At 38.4% G+C, this 18,930-nt stretch overlaps 1 protein-coding gene across 1 annotated transcript in view; it reads right to left on the bottom strand.

Annotated features, from left to right (window-relative positions):
- asic1c (acid-sensing (proton-gated) ion channel 1c) overlaps nucleotides 1-18,160 on the bottom strand; it is a 149,835-nt gene extending 131,675 nt beyond the window's left edge. Inside the window, exon 1 of the mRNA XM_036138284.1 lies at nucleotides 16,582-18,160. Coding sequence (XP_035994177.1) covers nucleotides 16,582-17,136 — 555 coding nt within the window. The 5' untranslated portion in view covers nucleotides 17,137-18,160. The remainder of the gene's footprint in view (nucleotides 1-16,581) is intronic.
- Between the last annotated feature and the right edge of the window lie 770 nt (nucleotides 18,161-18,930).

Raw genomic sequence — 18,930 nt, 5'->3', positions numbered from 1 at the left:
TTAAGAATAAAATTACCCAATTAAAAGTAAGTGTATAGGTCAGTAAAAAGTATAGTAAAACTATTCTGGTTTTTAAAAAGGTTACTCTGGTAAATGGAACTAGTTACTACCCACCTCTGGAAATCATAATGTAGTTAACAAAGACAATGTGGCATATTTATAGAATTAAAATTGTTAAATGTTAATTTAACAATTAAACAATTGTAACATTGTTGGTCTGGTGTTTAGGAGGTTTATTTTACCTCAGTGGTAGTCTAAGAACATTACATAAGAAAAAATCAATTCTTAAATTTGCAAATGATTGTGTAGCTATTAGTCATGTACCAAGCTGTTTCAAACAAATGAGTTATGCTAGTCATTGATAAAAAAATATATATATTTTGCTCCCTTAGTGTTATGACAGTTGTTAATCATTGTATTGATGAATCATGGGTAAGAATTAAAAAATATTAATAATAATTGCAGTGCCTCTGCACACATCGACAATTGTGTCTTTGCTCTCATGTGGGTTTCTCTGCATTAGCTTTCCATTTTTATAATTGCTTGTAGTACCTCTGGTTATACTGTGAACATATTTGACCAAGTCTGAAACCACCTAACACACACAAAGATGAAGTCAATAACTGGCCACAGTCGAGAAATCATTATCGAGTAATGACGCACGTGCTCTGAGACTCCAGGGAGGAAATCACTATGTTTACCAGAGAGGTTATGTTTTAGGTAAGATTTGGTTTTGTACTAAAAAATATTCCAAGTGAATGTGTATTCTTTTATTATTTTTTTAAGTTATAGATCGAGCTCTGCAGGAAGAGTGCAGCGTGTGTGTTGTTTAACCAGTTAAAATGTAAGAAAAAACTAAATGTTCTAAATAAAAATCCATCCATCCATCCATTTTCTGATCCGCTTTATCCCTCATGGGGTCGTGGGGTGCTGGTGCCTATCTTCAGCGTACACTGGGCGAGAGGTGGGGTACACCCTGGACAGGTCGCCCTAAATAAAAAATAAAAAATAAAAAAAACTGTAGAGTGTATCTTAAGCTGGTGTCTGTCTCAAAAGCTAATTTGACCACGGTAAAACATGGTGACAATAAAAAAGTCTTGATTCTTGATTAACAGCAGTAGTAGGAAACCGAATCACTTTCGTCATAAACACGTTGGAACTACTGAACAGGGCAAAAAGCATAACAAAATATCATAGGCGTTTAACAACTACGGCAAAGCGTATTGTTAAACAACCCTTGCCTTTTACGCCCAGCTCCTGTGAGAGTGATGTAGTATTTTCCCAGTTCTATTCAACTTGATGTCAGACATCTAGCTATAGATTGCTGTAATCCAGCTGCACTCTGTGATGTCATGATGTCTAGGTGAGGTGCTGCATTTGGATGATTCAATTTTGCAGTCATCCATGTGCAAAAACCAGCAGCCATTGGTGTTTCACACCTTTCAGTGAAGCTTATAGGGTTTGTGATTTTTAATGGGAAGGACAGAAGCGCTCTCCAGGGCAGAATGAAGAATGGGACAGGTATTGCCTTGAAGGATAAACACCGGAAACTAAAGCATCTAATTAACAGTCTAGCTACTATACTAGAAGAAAAACAAGTATAATGTATACATAATTATTTTTTGCCAGAGCAGCATACGCCGTGCTTCATACCTGAACAACAACATTGCCACATCTCTCCTGATTTTTGTGCTTGACTCAAATTGCACAAGCTGAACATTTCTACTAAGTAACGGTCTCTAATGTAATGATGGGTTTTTTTTTCTGTCTTCAGAGATGGTATTTTTCGAAGGTGTCATAAATTTATTTTTAGATCTGGTTTGATACTGAAATGAAGAAACTAAAAGAGAAAATACATTTGCTTTCAGTGACAGCTCCTCTTTCTCATCTGAATACTGAGATTTTTCAGCCACCTTCTTTATACGTCTCACCATCTCCTGCCTCCTTTATGCCCTGCTGACATTAATATTAAGTAAAAGGTTTTAATGTAAAATACTAAGAATCCAGGGAGCCATGTTTGAAAATAAAGATTTTAAAACAGAAGTGACGGTTTAATTGTCTGTCACTGATGACACAGGGCTTGTTAGACTACATCTCCCAGAGTGGTTGCTCCGTGCATTTAAATCTAGGAAATTTAGACAACAACCTTATAAATCTATTTTCACATAAATGAATGAGTCACATGTTGGAAAAAAAAATCTACTTCCTGCTGAAATATTTCTTAAGTGATACCTTTTACAGTCTCTGTTGGATAAATTACTTGTGATTGGTGTTTGGCTAAGATTGCTTGCCACTGAAGAAACCAGCACTACATGCTGACTCAAATAATAGAGAATAATACATTTGTACTGCACTGTACATGATCAAAACCTTAAAGTGCATTCGGGAGTTTAACAAGAAATATTTGAATAAAAATAAAAGGTTAAAATATTAACACACTATAAAAAAAAGACTAAAATGCTTTACTAAAAAGAAATGTTTCTAGTCCCTTTTTTAAAGCCATCTGTGGATTGTGGTGCCCTCAAAGTGTGAGGGAGGGCACTCCACAAAAAGTTGTGTCCCCCATAGTGCTCAATCTTGTTCTGGGTATTTGAAGTAGGTTTGAATGAGAGGAGCTGAGGGAGCCTGTTGTGGTTTGTGAGGCAAGTAGTTCTTGGTGGGGACATTTACATAAACACATTATAATCCCCTGTAAATGTTTAAAGTAATTATCTCATGACAAGGACTAAAAACCCACAACTTTTATAAAACCGGAAGAAATCCTATTTCTCTTTAAGGATAATCAATCATCATATTACCCATTTCTCTAGCATACAACTGATGTTATTATTTCCTGATCTGTTGGTATGTTTTTCCACTCTCCCTGTGGTTCTGTGTTTAGGGTGTTTCATTTTTCACTCTGTCAGTGTCTCACCAGCTCTTCACAAACGCATGAAACATTACTCAGTTGAGCGTGTCATTTTCTTCTTTCCTGACACTGCTGCCTGCCTTCCTTCACCGTGTTCACATACTGTATCCGTCTCTGCTGCTGAGCAGTCAGTGACACTGCCCTTAGTTAGGCTATTCTTCTGAAATTCAATAAGTTTTAATGATGCAGATCTAAAGACCACTTGTTCCAGACAGCTAAAAGTCAAAGTTAGGTATGTTCCAAGAGTTGGCCCACAAACACGGTTAACAAAACAGCAGGTTGATGCAGCAGTGACTAGAATTGTAAGTTTTACATCTGGAACATCTGATTTTTTGTGATGTAGGAATGGGTCAAAGCGGCAGCAAAATATTTTTAAAAGCATGGGGGAGGGACATCCAGCATGTTTGATCCGTCATACGGTTTAAAATGTAACTAAACCAAATTCTGAGGAAAGCTTTGAATTTTAAGTAAAAAAAAAAAAAATTCTCTAAAACAATTATCTCATTCATGGGGGTGAAAATTTACATAAATTAGGACGGTAAAACAAGAAACGATTGTTATTTAACATCAATGAAATCATGTTCACAGTAAATACTGTACAATAATTTTAAACTTTCAATTTACAGAACTGTACAATCTGCACAGTTTAGCTTATGGAAGTGGGTGGGTGGAATTTGTGACAATACATCTGGCCCTTCTCTGGAGTCATGTAGCATAAACCGTGTCCAGAGCTTGTAAACAGCATCCCACAAGCCCCTGTACTGTCCTCACCACCCGTGCTAAGTCTTTCCTCTCATGTACCATGCAACTCCTATACCATAACAATACCAAATATCAATAAAAAGATACTTTATTAATCCCAGAGGAGGGAATTCACATACTGGAGGCTATTATTCCTCAATACAGCTGTCTGGGTTTTGATTCCTGACCTTGGGACCTTTGCTAAGCCCCCCTTCTCTTTCTGCTCATCTCCTGCCTGATTACTGTTAAAACCTTTAAAAAATATATTTGTGAAAGGTTTGACTTTTATGTGTATAAAAATTGGGGGATATTTGCAGATAATGCAATATGTTAATGAACATTTGCAAATGTAGAATGATTTAGATTTTCAAAATTATTACTTAGTCTATATAGACTATAAAACTTTAAAAACTGTACACACTGAATGACTATTTCAGTGATTTGATACAAAGAATTATACAATGCATTGACCACAGCAGGTATGAAGTCTACAATATTCAAAATGCATCCTCGGGTAATTCATTAATATAAGTTATCCCTACAAACGCCTTTTTGTGTTTTTTTTAAAAACGATCAAAACAATTCCCTCAAATGTTTATAAAAGAAAATCCTAAATTTAATATGTGTTTATTGCTGCTGCAACTTTGCCTCATGTTTTACATAATATTCAAGCAGATTATATAGGCAAGGCAAGCACATTTATTTATATAGCACATTTCAGTACAAAGACAACACAAAGTACTTTACATGACTAAAACAAAGGAAAATAAAAACAGAGTAAAGCAAGTTGGAATAAAATGTAGAAAAAAAATGAAACAAAATAAAACATGGAAAAATAGAAACTAAAAGCACATATTAAAAACAGTTGGACTACAAACTTAAACAAGTGATGTTTCAGTAAAATAGTTTGACTAGAACGGTCAAAGTCAATCCTAAACAAATGTGTTTTTACTCTTGACTTAAAATAACTCAGGCTTTCAGCACTTTACAGGAAGTTTGTTCCAGATAAGTGGAGGATAGGAACTAAATGCTGCATCTCCGTGTTTGGTTCTGGTTCTAGGTATGCAGAGTAGGCTGGAGCCAGATGACCTTAGTGGTCTGGAGGGTTGATACACTGATAACAAGTCTGTAATGTATTTAGGTGTTAAGCTATTGAGTGATTTATAGACTAACAGAAATATTTTAAAGTGAGCCAGTGTAAGGACTTTAGAACTGGAGTGATGTTCTCTACTTTCTTAGTCTTAGTGAGGACATGGGCAGCAGTGTTATGGATCAGCTGCAGCTGTCTGATCCACTTTTTAGGCAGACCTGTGAAAACACCGTTGCAGTAATCATTTTGACTAAAGATAAACGCATGGACCAGATCCTGCTGAGACATTAGTCCTTTAACCCTGGAAATGTTCTTCAGGTGGAAGAAAGCCGACCTTGTAACTGTCTTTAAATGCTTTTGGAGGTTCAGGTCTGAATGTGAAAATTCTTGATAACCTAAAGAAATGGGTCACATTCCCATTAAGAGTGATTCTGATAGTTTGAGGGGGGAAACAACAAAATCAAATATTTACTAAATATGGCAAAAGATCAATCCTCAGAATATTATTATGCAATGCATAACTCTTATTTATAGGATGCAAGCTGCTAAGGGTTGTGTATAAACACTTGCAGCCAAAATCCGGTAGAGAAAGATATATTATCAATATTTTGTTACGGTGAAACACTATTTGCCCTTTTACAGACATCTGAAAAGCCATCTTTTAAGTTACCCTGAGTAAATACTACACATTTTTGAAATTACAATTTTATTTATTAAGGTAAAAACAGCTATTCAAACCATTTCAGCCCTATGTTAAAAAGTAATTGCCCCCTTGTTAAAACTTTTCCCTTGAATAAAATTGTTTTAAAAGAAATATGTAAGGGAGTACATCCTTTTCACTGCATACTGTGTGAGCATGATAATCTGTATAACAATTTGGTGAATTTTGAATTGTTACTCTGCCGATTCAGCTGTCACAGATTATTGTACACAAAACAACTGTCTATTACACTTCCTTTTAAACAAGCTAGCATAGGTCTTTGACTTTATAAAACATGTTCTTTACATTAGCCCCTGGGGCTTTTGAGAAGCCTTAGGCTTTTGAAATCCCGGGTAGTGTCTCCATAAACATTTACCCGACTAATTTAACTTTACTGGTGCTTTTGTCCCTCAAGCAACCCAGTGCTTTGCTCTGCTTTCCCGGGGCTTGAGGGGCGAGGTTGCGCCCAGCAAAAAAAACTGTCCGCCACAAGGAGGGTGTAAGGAGCAGTAAGGAGATGAGGAGTTTACAAACCTATGGATTTTATAAGCTTAATTTATCACAAAAAGTTATTTTGAGATGTGTTTAGGTGAGAAAGTACACTTCCAAGCTTCATCTGTGCTGTCAGTTTATCATGATTATGAGCCAATTTTAATTCAGCTTGGAATTATCAGGAGCAGAAGACAATATGAAACGTTTACTAAGTTTGTGCTCCAGAATTGTAGGCAAATGCTAAACTTTGATCTTGTGTGTTAAAACTCTCCGAAGCATTCATGTTAATCACAACTGAAGTTCCAGCACACATGATTTGTACTTGCATGTTCATGTCACGAGTCATCTTGTTTTTGATTTGTAGGTGATCACATAGATTATACATATTCTATGCGATCAAGGGGTGGAATGTTGTATTAATCTTTGCCCTACAGTCAAAGTGACCTGTTGCCTCTCGGACACAGAGCCAGGAGACGAGATGTCTGTGTATGTAATCCACTGATACTGAGTGCAAGGCCGAATGCTGCAGCATAACACTGTATGGCTGACGACTGTCTAGGATGGGCTGTCTTTGCTTTATCTCCTGCCAAGGCCACGGTGCAGTATTAGGGAGAGCCGAAAGCGAGGTCGGGCAGAAACAGGGGCAGACGCTAGGCTGCAGCCGCGCGGTGCGAATACTTTGTCCATGTGTTGCTCTGCTCTGTTTCTCAATAAAGTGCTGGAACAGTAACACTCCACGTCTCCTTCTTCAGTAAATCTCAGGGAAGTCAGTTATCTGTTCAGAACTCCCATAACAGTGGGGAAAATCGGCAAGTACCTGATATCAAATGTCAAAATCTGGGCTAGAGGTTTTTGGCATTTCAAGTTAATTCTAAATGTTTTTGCCACAGTTTTGTAATTACACATATATTTTGGTATTAATGATCCGACGGAGCCTTTTTATTTTCGTTGTGCACAGATAACACACATTTCCCTAAGACCGACTCTTCATCCCGGGTTTCCACTATGGCATAATAAAAGCCTCCACACCTTCAGAATGAAGTTTCAAAAGATATATATATTTAAATAAATAAATAAATTGTATAGTATATATATATATATATATATATATATATATATATATATATATATATATATATATATATATATATATATATATATATATATATATATATATATATATATACACACACACACACACATACATATACATCTAGATAGATAGATAGACAGATAGAGAGAGAGAGAGAGAGAGATAGATCTATCATAGACTATATTTGTGCACTTATACTAACCATAATTAGAGTTTAAACATTATGAAACGTTAAATGTACTTTATTTTGAAAAACCAACACCGCCTGCAATTTCCTGTCTAGTTGTGAAGCTGCTAGTTTCTACTGTGCTGCACTGCTCTCAGGAGGGAAGGAAAACTAGAGATGACAGTCCTGTGTTGCTCATTTTACATATTTGCTGCTATATTTAGCAACATTTCAGACCCCTCAAGAAACTTTCTTTTAAAAAACGACTAGCAACAAGTCTATTGACTTTGTCTGTGTTAGTGGCGACTTTACGTGAAACCACCAATCATTCTGGAGTCACTGGATTGAAGCAGCAGCGAGAGCTGAGCCCATTCCCACTTCCCTCAGCGCTGTCTCACAAGTACGCCACAGCTGTTGCTGCATCATCCTGAAAGCACCACATACAGTCAGAGAAGGAGAGCAGATAGGAGACCCACACTAAAAATGAATAATGCACGCACAAAAGTGCTGGTGATCCCCCCATGGATTACAAAGCAAGAAATAAATATGATGTTAATGTAGTTTTTAAAGTAGTCTTTTTTTTTTGTCTCTTAAATTGTTGCACTGTAAAATTCCCTGAATTTGATTCACACACAGCTTCAATCACTTATTCACTTTGTGTGCCTCTAATATCTGTCTTTCTGGTGATGCTTGTTTTATGTAGATACCGGCCATTTATTAAAATACATAGATCCTTTCATAAAGGTCATTTGTAGTTCCAAACACATTTAATCACTTTTTTAATCACCTTTTTGTCTTTGAAAAAGCTTCTTATCCCTACAGCCTGGGTCACAAATTTATGAACAAATATTCAAATTAGACAATGACATCACCCCCCCCCCCCAAAAAAAAAAATAAAATAAAATAAACACCACCACGGTTTAAAATAAATCTAGAGTAAACCCTGTCATCTGAACTTGGTGGATTGTGAACTCTTTTACTATTTCCAAACCACAGATTGCCGCACTGTATTTTATAACCTATATCAGATCAGAACAAGCCAGCTCAGTTTTTCTTCCACGGCAGGAGGAGCATAAAGCGGAGCCAAATCTGCGCAGATGTCATAACCCGTTTTACATAAATAGCCCTTAGCAAGTCCAAATACAAAAACCCAAAAGCCCCAGACTTTGGTTTACCCCAGGAAACCAAAACCTGGGGCTTTAAATCCTGGGGCTTGCGATGGAAAAGGGGCTATTGTTTGCACAAAATTGTTCAAAGAAAATGAGATTTCACCTCCGCAGTTCCCCCTATTTTGAGCTTCTTTCAAAATGAGCTGTTTTAGGGCTCTGTCACTTTTATGCAAATAAGCTCTAGCTGGCTGCACCCTCCAACTCAATGTTTACACTGCGCTTTATTTATGTGAAAATGGCCACAAACAGATGCACAATGGTACAACAGTACATCTCAAATCCTGAGTGGAAGCCCGAAGCAAAAGAAGTAAAGCCTCCTGTACAACCAACAAGGATGTGGCAACACCTTCTGAGTGGTAACCTGTTAAATGGACAGAGGGCTATCAATAGCCTATTGTTAGCGTTAGCTTGTGCTAAATGACAAGTCATGATCAAGTCGAACAGCCAATCATTGTACAGCGGTAATGCTAGCTGTTTAAGTGGGTAGAGATCTGCTTGGGTTCCTAGTAGAGGTGCAGTGTCCGCCAATTGCAACATAATAATCGGGAGGTTTTTGAAACAGCTCGGTTTCCAGGCACCACCAAAACATTTATTTATTGACAAAAAAATGGCTGGATGGGTTTTCTTTTGCACTTGGACCGTTTCTAGAAGCAGTGGAGACCCAAATGGAAATACGAAAATGCGCAAAAGTAACCCTTGCATAATAGGCCACCTTTAAACTTCTTTAGTTAACAATGATCATAGACAAAGCTGTTAAACAGAATCTGCAACATCAGTGCCTGAAAAATGACCGGTTTGGTCGTTCAGTTATTTGTAAACTTTCAGAAAATTATGCCTCAAATTTATAGCCCTCTGACTAAAAAAAAAAAAAAAAAATGTTATTCATCCATGGTTAGATCCACAGGTCAGACAGTCTGAGTCTCAGCTGAAATCATGCTCTATCCTCTTGGCACCCTGCTGTCATCTGGGTGTAAAGATGAAAGATGACTCTCATCTTAAAGACAAGGCTTCAGCAAAAATGTGATGATGAATACTGATTTTACAATCTCTGGAAGACTGAGCAGAGATGTATCCAAGAAGAACTAGCCAGGGTGTATCAAGACTAAAGAGGAAGAGCGTTACAACACCATCAGATTATAATAATCAACCTCTTGATCACAGGCTGCAGTCTATTATCAGCTCAGGTGTCATTTACATAATATTAAATATAGGTTTTCAAGAGTCCTGACAACTCAATAAATCACTCTGGATGAAGGTCATTTCTTATAACCATCTATGCTCACTTCAAATTATGAAAACTTCAAATCAGAGCATAGTTAGCTCTCTTCCAGTCTTCTTTACACCTGAAAATTTTTATTTCAGTGAATTGTGGCAATGGAAGGGTAGGTATTCATTAAAACGCCTTTCCCAGCTGATCAAATTCCTAAAAGTTTTTTTTACAATAATTCTTAACATGATGTACACATGTGGCTTGTTCTGCTCCCTTTCCTTTGCAGAAATATCTCTGCATTGTTTTTTCTAAAAATGCCAGAAATGTCTGATTTCTCATTCTGATATTTAACATTCTAGGATGAAGATACATCCTTTTTTTATTAGAGATTTTTAAACAAGCACCAACCCTAGAGGTGCATTCACATTGGCGCGACAAGGTCAGCACTTTTGCTTGCCATCACTCGCCTGACATTATCGCCGGCCGTTCGCACAGCAGGCAACAAGCCAGAAATGCAGCAGTACAATGGCATTATCTAGTGACGCTTTCACTTCCCTGCCCCTCCAGCCTCGCCATTGACTTTTCTCCAGGCTTGCTCCTTTCTGGACTTGTCTCGGTAGTAATGATTGGTTGAGTCATACAACTCAGGCCGATCGCAGACCGTCACTATCATCTTGTCTTCCATGTTGAATGAAAACAGCTCAATCTCCGCTGCAGTCCTTCACACCACATCACAGTCACATCCAGTTCCTGATGACGCGACAAGACACAAAAGTTCAGTTTTTTCAACTGCAAGAACTGTCGGTTCGCATCCATCGCAGGTTTCGTATTGCTTTATTTGCCAACATTGCGCATTTTGCGTCACTAGAATTCAATTCAATTCAATTTTATTTATATAGCGCCAATTCATGAAACATGTCATCTCGAGCCACTTTACAAAGTCAAAAGTTGATTGCTTCAAAGTCCCGACAAGCAGCATTCAGTCCTGGAGAAGCGTAGAGCTACAGGGAGAGTCGTCTGCATTGTCCATGGCTTTGCAGCAATCCCTACTGAGCAAGCATGAAGCGACAGTGGAAAGAAAAACCACCCATTAGCGGAAAGGAAAAACCTCCAGCAGAACCGGGCTCAGTATGAACGGTCATCTGCCTCGACCGACTGGGGGGGTTACAGCAGACAGAGCAGAGACACAACAAGACAGAGCACAGAAGCACACATTGATCCAGTAATCTGTTCTAAATTAGATGGTAATTAATTGAATTGCCTCCAAACAAATGTGCAAATGTTATTTGTTGATCTTCACAAAGGTTTAATACATTTTAATAAATTATATCACTGGACCGTGAATCTAATTTAGTAATTGAATTCAAAATGTAAAACTGATGTAAAATTGGAATATTACACAAGAGCAAAAAATATATATATATATTTCTATATCTTATACTAGAACTGCTGTAATGGTCTATACAATCAAAGCAAAAGAAGCTGGCTGCTACCATGCATGCTAACATAAAAAGGTGCAAAAGTATAGGAATTCTGCTCCCCATAGACAAGCAACTGGCATAACTGCAGTGTAGGTTGGGTCATGAAGCAAACTGACTCATGAATTTAACGGAGATTCGCAAGGTGTGGACTGCACCACTAGTTCGAGCTTCAAGAGCCACGACACAAAGACATATTCAGGGCCTGGACTGCTTCTGTCAGATTCCCTCCATCAACCCACTCCTGAACCTGAGACAGCATCAGAAGCATCTTACCTTAGGCGAAGGAGAAAAAACGTGAGTGTTTTTCAGAGGTCCACTTTGTGTAATTTACAAGTAAATAAATGGTAAATGGCTTGTACTTGTATAGCGCTTTAACTAGTCTTGACGACCTCCAAAGCACTTTACACTACAGTTCATTCATTCACCCATACACATCCTGACGGTGGTGAGCTGTGTTAGTAGCTACAGCTGCCCTGGGGCAGACTGACAGAGGTGAGGCTGCCAGACACCAGCGCCACCGGGCCCTCTGACCACCGTCCGCAGGCAATGCGGGTGAAGTGTCTTGCCCAAGGACACAACAACAGAGACAGTCAGTGCGGGGGATCGAACTGGCAACCCTCCAATTGCAAGACGAACTCCCTAACCTCTGTGCCACGTCGCCCCTATGATTTTTATCTTATTGGGACAATAGCAATGACATTTTGTTCTAGGATATTTTCATAAAATGATAAATAAGACCATTTCTACCTACCCATCCATCACCTAAAAGTCATGTGCTACAGTCAAACATGTATCAGCACTCGTAACTCCGATTAGGAAGAACATTTTTAATCTTCTTAAGCAGATAGTAGATTTGGAGACAAGAGCTGCTTCAAATTCATAACCCATTAACAGGATTTACCCAATACAAGCAAATATGCACATTTTCTTTTTTAATCCTAGACATTGATGATGTTCACCAGTTTGGATAATTTGAAAAATGTCACATCAAAGTTTAAAACAAAGAAGAACATAAAACAATGCTTTTCTCACAATGCAATTGGACTATCAGGATCAGTATTACCAATAACGCCAGAGATGCCAGTCTCTGGTTACTTATGAGAACTCATCTTGCATCCTCTGTGGACAAATGATCTTGGGAACAAAGTATACAAAATATACTTCCAGGTTTAAAAGCAGTTGACAATTTCAAGAGACATAAGTTCTGTTTTTTTTTTTTTGTTTGTTTGTTTTGTGTTTGGGGGGGGGGGGGGGGGGGTTAAGTTGGGAACAACAAAAACGGATAATTTCCATGAAACTGATATCATATCCTCACAAAAATCACAAAAAGGGAAAAGTGTTTAATAGCATTTGCAATTCAGAGTGCCAGTCTCCCCTTGGCCTCCCATCCATTATGATGGAAAGCGTTTTGAAAGCTTTGTTTCCCTGCTGAATCATAACCAGGACTTAATGGAATTCTTTCACCATTTATTCAAGGTCAAAGCTCATCACTCTCACAGTCCTTTGCATTGTAAATCCATCCCTCAACACATCTGTGGGAAGAATTTAAATAAATAAAAATTATCTGTTTATTAGTATACATCCGGTGAATACCGAGTCTCCCATGATAGCTTACAATTGTGAAAAGAAACGATATATTTCATGTTGTAATAAATACAAATCTTAACAGTGTCAACTGCATTTGCATTCAGCCCTCTTTATTCTGACAGCTCTGAAAATATTCCAAAGCAACAATTTGCCATCAGAACTTACTTATTTACTTGTATGTGCCAGAAAACAAACGGTATTGTGTACAATATCCCAGACTGGACAAGACGAGAATAAAACAGATGTAGCCAAGAGGCCCATGGTAACTTTAGAGGAGCAGCAAAAATTTAGGGGCTAGGGTGAGATGAGACCAGAGCACCTACTGAACTTTAGGCTTCCTTGGAAAGTCTGTTTGTGATGGAGATCTAGCACCACATAATCAACCTGAACACATTCCCGCTGTTAAACATGGTGGTTGGAGCATTATGTTATGGGGATATTATTTTAGCAGCAAGAGAAAGGAACGTGGGCAGAGTTAATGTGAAGATAGATGGTACCTATTAGTACTGGTTGTCAGATGAACCTGACCTTTTATATCACATATACTCCTAGCTTGATGTCGTGCTGAGAGAGCCAAGAATGGCATCTCCTCATACCAGGAAAAAAAAAAAAAAAACTTGTCTGTTTCATCTCCTGAACTGCCACTTCCTCGAAGCATGTCATGTATTTCTACATATTGCTAACAGTTTATTTCACTTTTGTGTGGCCGTGATCTAGTGTAGGGATGACTCACACAACCTCCACTTTACCACTAATTACCTTTTGAATTTGATTGGTCTTTTTAAAAATACGGTCAGATGAACAGTTTATCACTTCTGATGGTGAGTGCGAGACATTTCTCCTGGCTTCCTTCCTCCATGTTTCTTTGGTTGTGTTCAGCCACAATGCCCTGCTTTTACATGCCTCTTGTATTTAGTTCACATAAAGTGGATGAAGAGCTATGATTTTAGGTGTTCCAAAGTTCACTTCTTAACACCGCACCAGTGTTCAGTTACACCTCCACAGACGAACCAGACTTTCAGAGCAAATGGACTACAGTTTTATACAACAGGGCTATGAGAAACACCCTAAATGTGCAAAACTGTTAAATATACTCCAAAGGCCTTGACAGCAAAATGTAGTTCCACATTTACAACTCCAAGTACTGGCCAAAGGGGCTAGAATAAAAAATGTACACTACACATTCCCCATTCTTATTGAAAAAATTCAACCAAACATCATTCTTTTTTCTCTTCACAATTATGTTCTATAGTTTGAATTGATCCAAATCATAAAATCCTACTAAATATAATAATGTTTTAGACTGAACAAGACAAAGTACTTTGTAAGGGACCTTATAACAAAGCAACTTAAAAAAGATGATTTGTGAATCAGGTTATGAACAGTTACTTTTCTTGTGAGCATACAGCATCTGATTGTGCAGTTAGTTGCTTGATTTTATCATCAGACACAGCATCGGATAATCAGCCAAATTTGTATATAATCCTAATTCCTGGCACTTGTCTGAGTCCTGACAAACACATTTCTACCCACTGGGAGCATATAGCACTTACGGTTTTGCACTGCACTCCATCTAAAAGAATATTCCACAAAGTTTAGTGAGTACCACAAAGAAAAATGTTTTACATTTGATTTCAGGCTAAAATTTATTTTTCTGGACTGACATATCTACTGAACAATAAGAAGAAGGTTGACACACAGAAAGACTTATTTCATAACTTTTTTTCCCCAACAGGCTCATTCGACACTTTCTGTCAAGCAATTAGCTTCCCATGAATAATTCCTGTTTATCACGACACTCCTGAGTGCTGCTTGGAAACAAACATGTTAATGAAGGCATTCCCGGTCTGCAATATTTGTGACAAATTAAAATGACATAAAAACCAAAAAGCACTATTTAATTAATATCCTAGCAGAAACAAGCCTCGATAAACTCAGCAGATTGTAGTCAGTCACTTATAAAATAGTTTTCTCAGAAGACTTATTTCTTGGTTGATTAAAGATACAACTTAGAAAAGCAATCATGTTTTTGAGAGTGGAATTAACTCATTTGGGAGATAAATAAGTGTGATGTTTCTTTATCAACTTGGAGTTAAGAGATAAGACAAAGAAGATGAAGCAAACAGAAATAGCAGTTGCAGCAGATTTGTCATTTGCACGTCCACAGTGCAACTCTATTGCTCTACCACAACCCAAAGGTGCAATAATGGATTGAGATCTGTTGATTGAGGGGAATTTTGGAGTAGAGGGTTGTTCTCCAGTTGTATTGTCATTTTCAAGTTTGAATTATTTGAGCTTTGTAACGTGATGCATCATCCTGATGGAAGTAGCCATCAGAAGATTGCTATATTGTGGTCACAAAAGGGTGGACAAGGTGAGCAACAATTCTCATGTAGGCTGTGACTTAGAACATGCTGAATTGGTACAACAGGGCGCAAATTGTGCCAAGAAAATATCCGCAACACCCTTACACTGCCACAGGCCTTAACTGTTGATACGAGCCAGGTTGCAACTATGCACATCGATGTTGTCTAGACCTAGTTCAGACACCGACTTCTGAATGCTGTAGCTGTAACAGAGACTAATAGAACCATGCAAACATTTTTAAAAACCCTTGTCCCATTTTGGTGAAACTGATCAATTTGTAGCATTAGTTTCTTTACTTAAGGTGATAGGGGAGGTGGCCAAATGTGGGCTACTGTTGTAGCCATCTGCTTTAAGGCTGAACATAATACTGTCCTTCTGCATTTTCTGCAAACCTGAGAGATAGTTGAGGGACATCACCACTTTCTGATACACTCAGACCAGACAGCCTGCCACAGACAACTACATTTAATTACCTTTAAAACCTTGACACTTGGTTTGAACTTCAGCAAGTCCTCTTCACTATAAACTTTGTGAACTAAATTAGCTAAGTTGCTGGCATGTTATGGCATGGTGATTCATAATGTCTTAAGCAGCTGAAATGATGTATCTACACCTACCTAAAAAAGTTGCATACTAAGCACAAACACTGTATGATAACGATGCTCCCTGCTAGAAACAGATTAATCTACTAGAAAACCATGGAAACACCCTAAAAAATATGCCTCAAAAATATAGAAAATATCACAACAAGCCAACTTCAGGAAAATCCAACCCTGCTATCAATACCCAACGGTGTTCATAATGATTCACAAAAGGGTCTGAGTTACTTTGGCCATAACATTAGAGAGCTAACACTATGGTCTAAGTCTGTAAAAGTGACACGACAGCCAGACTGATGCTGTATAGTCAATGAGGAGCTCTCCTGGGCAGATACAGTGAGGATTAGTGCTTAGGGACAATTCAGCACTAAAAATAATATATGAGAAAAACAAAAAAGCTGTTATGCTATATTGTTACAACTGGAAACATGTGTCAAACATCTATTTAAATTCTGGTCTACCAGTGCACCCTGGTAGACCAGATTCTAGGTAATTAAAATGACAAATATATAGAGCTCCACAAGTTCATAAGGAATTTCAGAAAGGAAATTGCTAAATTTCATTGGTTAAATCATCTATCCAACACGACTGCAAACCCTTTGGGCAATATAGTAATACATACAAAACATATCAGAGAATGTTTCTCCCATCCATACAGTCTTTAAGGTAAAATGCTGCCATTATTTTCTCAGTGACCCTTGGACACTTTAGTATTGAATTTGTTTGATGTTACTTGTCAATCACATGGCTATGGGATCCAAACCAAGACGTTTAACAAAGCTTTACAATGAATTATAAGACATAACCATCTTGGAGCAAAACAATACTGCAATGAGGAATCTTTTTAAATCAAATTGCACAGTTCACACTAAAATCCAATCTAAACATATCTAAAAATCAGAGAAAGCAACAGATAGTCAGATCTGACAGGGAAAAAAAAAAAAATCAGTGTGCACAAATTATAGGTTGGTGACTTACTGTGGTGAAATTTACAGCGAAGCAATCCTCTCCTCGAAAGGTGCACTGCAGAAGCATCTCACTGATGTCATGCCCTGTTCGGTTATAGAAATCAGTCATGTTGAAGAGTTTGGGCTTGAAGTTCTGGAAGTTCGCCTTTTCCTTTAGGACAGTCAGAACCTCAGCCTCAGCCAAGTGCGGGTTGGCTATCTGGTGGTTATTGTTAAGGAGGGCCAGGAGCTCTCCAACGTGATAAAGGTCATTTTTAGTGATTTTGGAGAAGCGGAACTCATTAAGGTTGCAGAAGGTAATTGCAGGAAAAGTGAGGTTTGTTGCCGCCACTTCATCTAACTTGGTGACATGAGGATACTCTAGATAATACGATACCCGATCCATGCAGACCAGCATCAGTAAGCTTAGTGAGCCCAAGAAAGAAATAGTCCAAAGAAATCGACGAAATGTCATATGTCCATAGGCAAATATGTGACTCATGCCATGTAGGGTGGATATGTTGGCAAATGCTTGCAGGTTGGAGGGCCTGACACTTTCAATGCTTTCCTCTGAGCTTCCTTTCATGGCTGTAAAGTGATGCTCAGTACTATCAACGAACTTCGGGTTAGAGACTTTGCTTAGCAACAGGAAAAGCAGAAGGGAAGCAGCCGTGATGTTTGGCTCACTGTCTCTTTTTTCCTCCAAGAAGTGGCAATATTCTCAGTAAATAGCTACCCTAAAATGGTTGTCAGACTCCGTAACAGTTTTCTTTTCATCGTGTCTCGCATACCATTGGTTTGTCAGCTGTTCCTGAAGTGCCAGGTTCCCCCTTTTCATCAGTCTGCCGTTATATTATCTCCAAAGCTGTCTCTCACTCTCTCTGCTCAGCTGTCCTTTGCAGAGGCACCAACAACAATGACAGAAACACCCACTTCTACTAACAAATGCAATTCCTCCTGATTCCTGAGTCGAGTCGAAAAGAAGGGACAAAAAAAGAGAGAACAGAAAAAACAGCGCACATAAGGATATAGGCAATGAGAGGGGGGAATGGGATGAAAAGGACTAGCGTTTGAAGAGGGGCGCTAAGCCTCAGCAGTCAATGGGACCCTTCCTCCACCAATCGGAGAGAATGCCTCTACATCGCTTCGATAATAGGATGCAATGGTTTTCTGAATGAAGATAATAAAAAGAGAAATGGCTCACTGGTCCCTCGCTGCCACCATCCCTTTTCTCTGGTGTCTCTTTAGTGCTTCTCTTTTCTTCCAAGAAATGAAAATGAGGGGGTCAGAGACCTCCGACCAGCCCACCACCGTGCCTGACACACCGGCGTTCACCGATTCCGCGAGTTCCACTTCCTTATTTGCAAAGATCCACAGTTAAGAGAAAAGACCACCTCTTGAGGCTTTGTGAGCACCCCCCACACGCAGCATCTGCAATAAAGCCACCTCAAGACCCCCGAGCTTTAGTCCTGTTAATATACAGATTTATAATCTGCTGTGTGGAGCCTTTCACTCCGTTTCTCGCCTCCTTTCTCTCTCCCACCACTCCATTCCTTGCTCTCTCTCTCGTCTTCTCCTTCAGTCTGCCTCTCTCTCTCCCTCTCTCGCCTGCTCCCTTTTTAGTAGTCAGGATCCATCCCACTGCTGAATGCCTGCCTTGCTTGTGAGTCTGTGTTCAAAGGGGAAGTCTCTAAATCTGGACACCACAATAATTATTTTTTTATTCTCCAATTATGTACAGAAGCTTCACTGTTGTCAACAAGATTGTTCCTTGACAATGCCACAGGTTGATTATTTAATGGAGTTTCATAAGTAATAAAATATTTATGGTGTAAACCAAATGATATTGCATAAATTATCCATGTTTCAATATTTTTGTAACAACGCAAAAAAATGCAATTTGTTGATTTCTTTTCAGAAAACATAGATAAGCAATTTTCCATCATTTATTTACGAGGCATAATTTAATATTTTCTAAGAAGAATTAACAGAGAATTTACACTCTGGCTTAATCTCTCTTGAGATGTGTTGTGTGTGTAGAGAGGTCTGGCCACTAATGGATTTTATTGGGGTTAAAAGTTCAAAACACTGTTCTGAGAAAGCGTTTAATTTCTCCAAGGACCAAACAAGATTAACATTCACTGGCTACCCAGGGGTTACTCTTTACCCTAACAATGGGTGCATTTTCAAAGATATGACCCCAGCCTTTGAGGATCAATATTCTGCCTTAGTAACCAAGCAAGTTGACCATTGTAACCCCAACCAACAATGCTCTTCGATCCACAAACTGATAAAAGGCACTGACAGGTAAAGACAGTCACAGATCAAACATCATTCACAGATGGCTCATTTAACATTAAACCTGAATTCCCCTGAGGTT

This window comes from Fundulus heteroclitus, chromosome 6 (genome assembly GCF_011125445.2).
Source record: "Fundulus heteroclitus isolate FHET01 chromosome 6, MU-UCD_Fhet_4.1, whole genome shotgun sequence".
NCBI classification, from domain to species: domain Eukaryota; kingdom Metazoa; phylum Chordata; class Actinopteri; order Cyprinodontiformes; family Fundulidae; genus Fundulus; species Fundulus heteroclitus.
The sequence above is the reverse complement of the archived record's forward strand: the minus strand, read 5'-3'. Positions and strand labels throughout refer to the sequence as shown.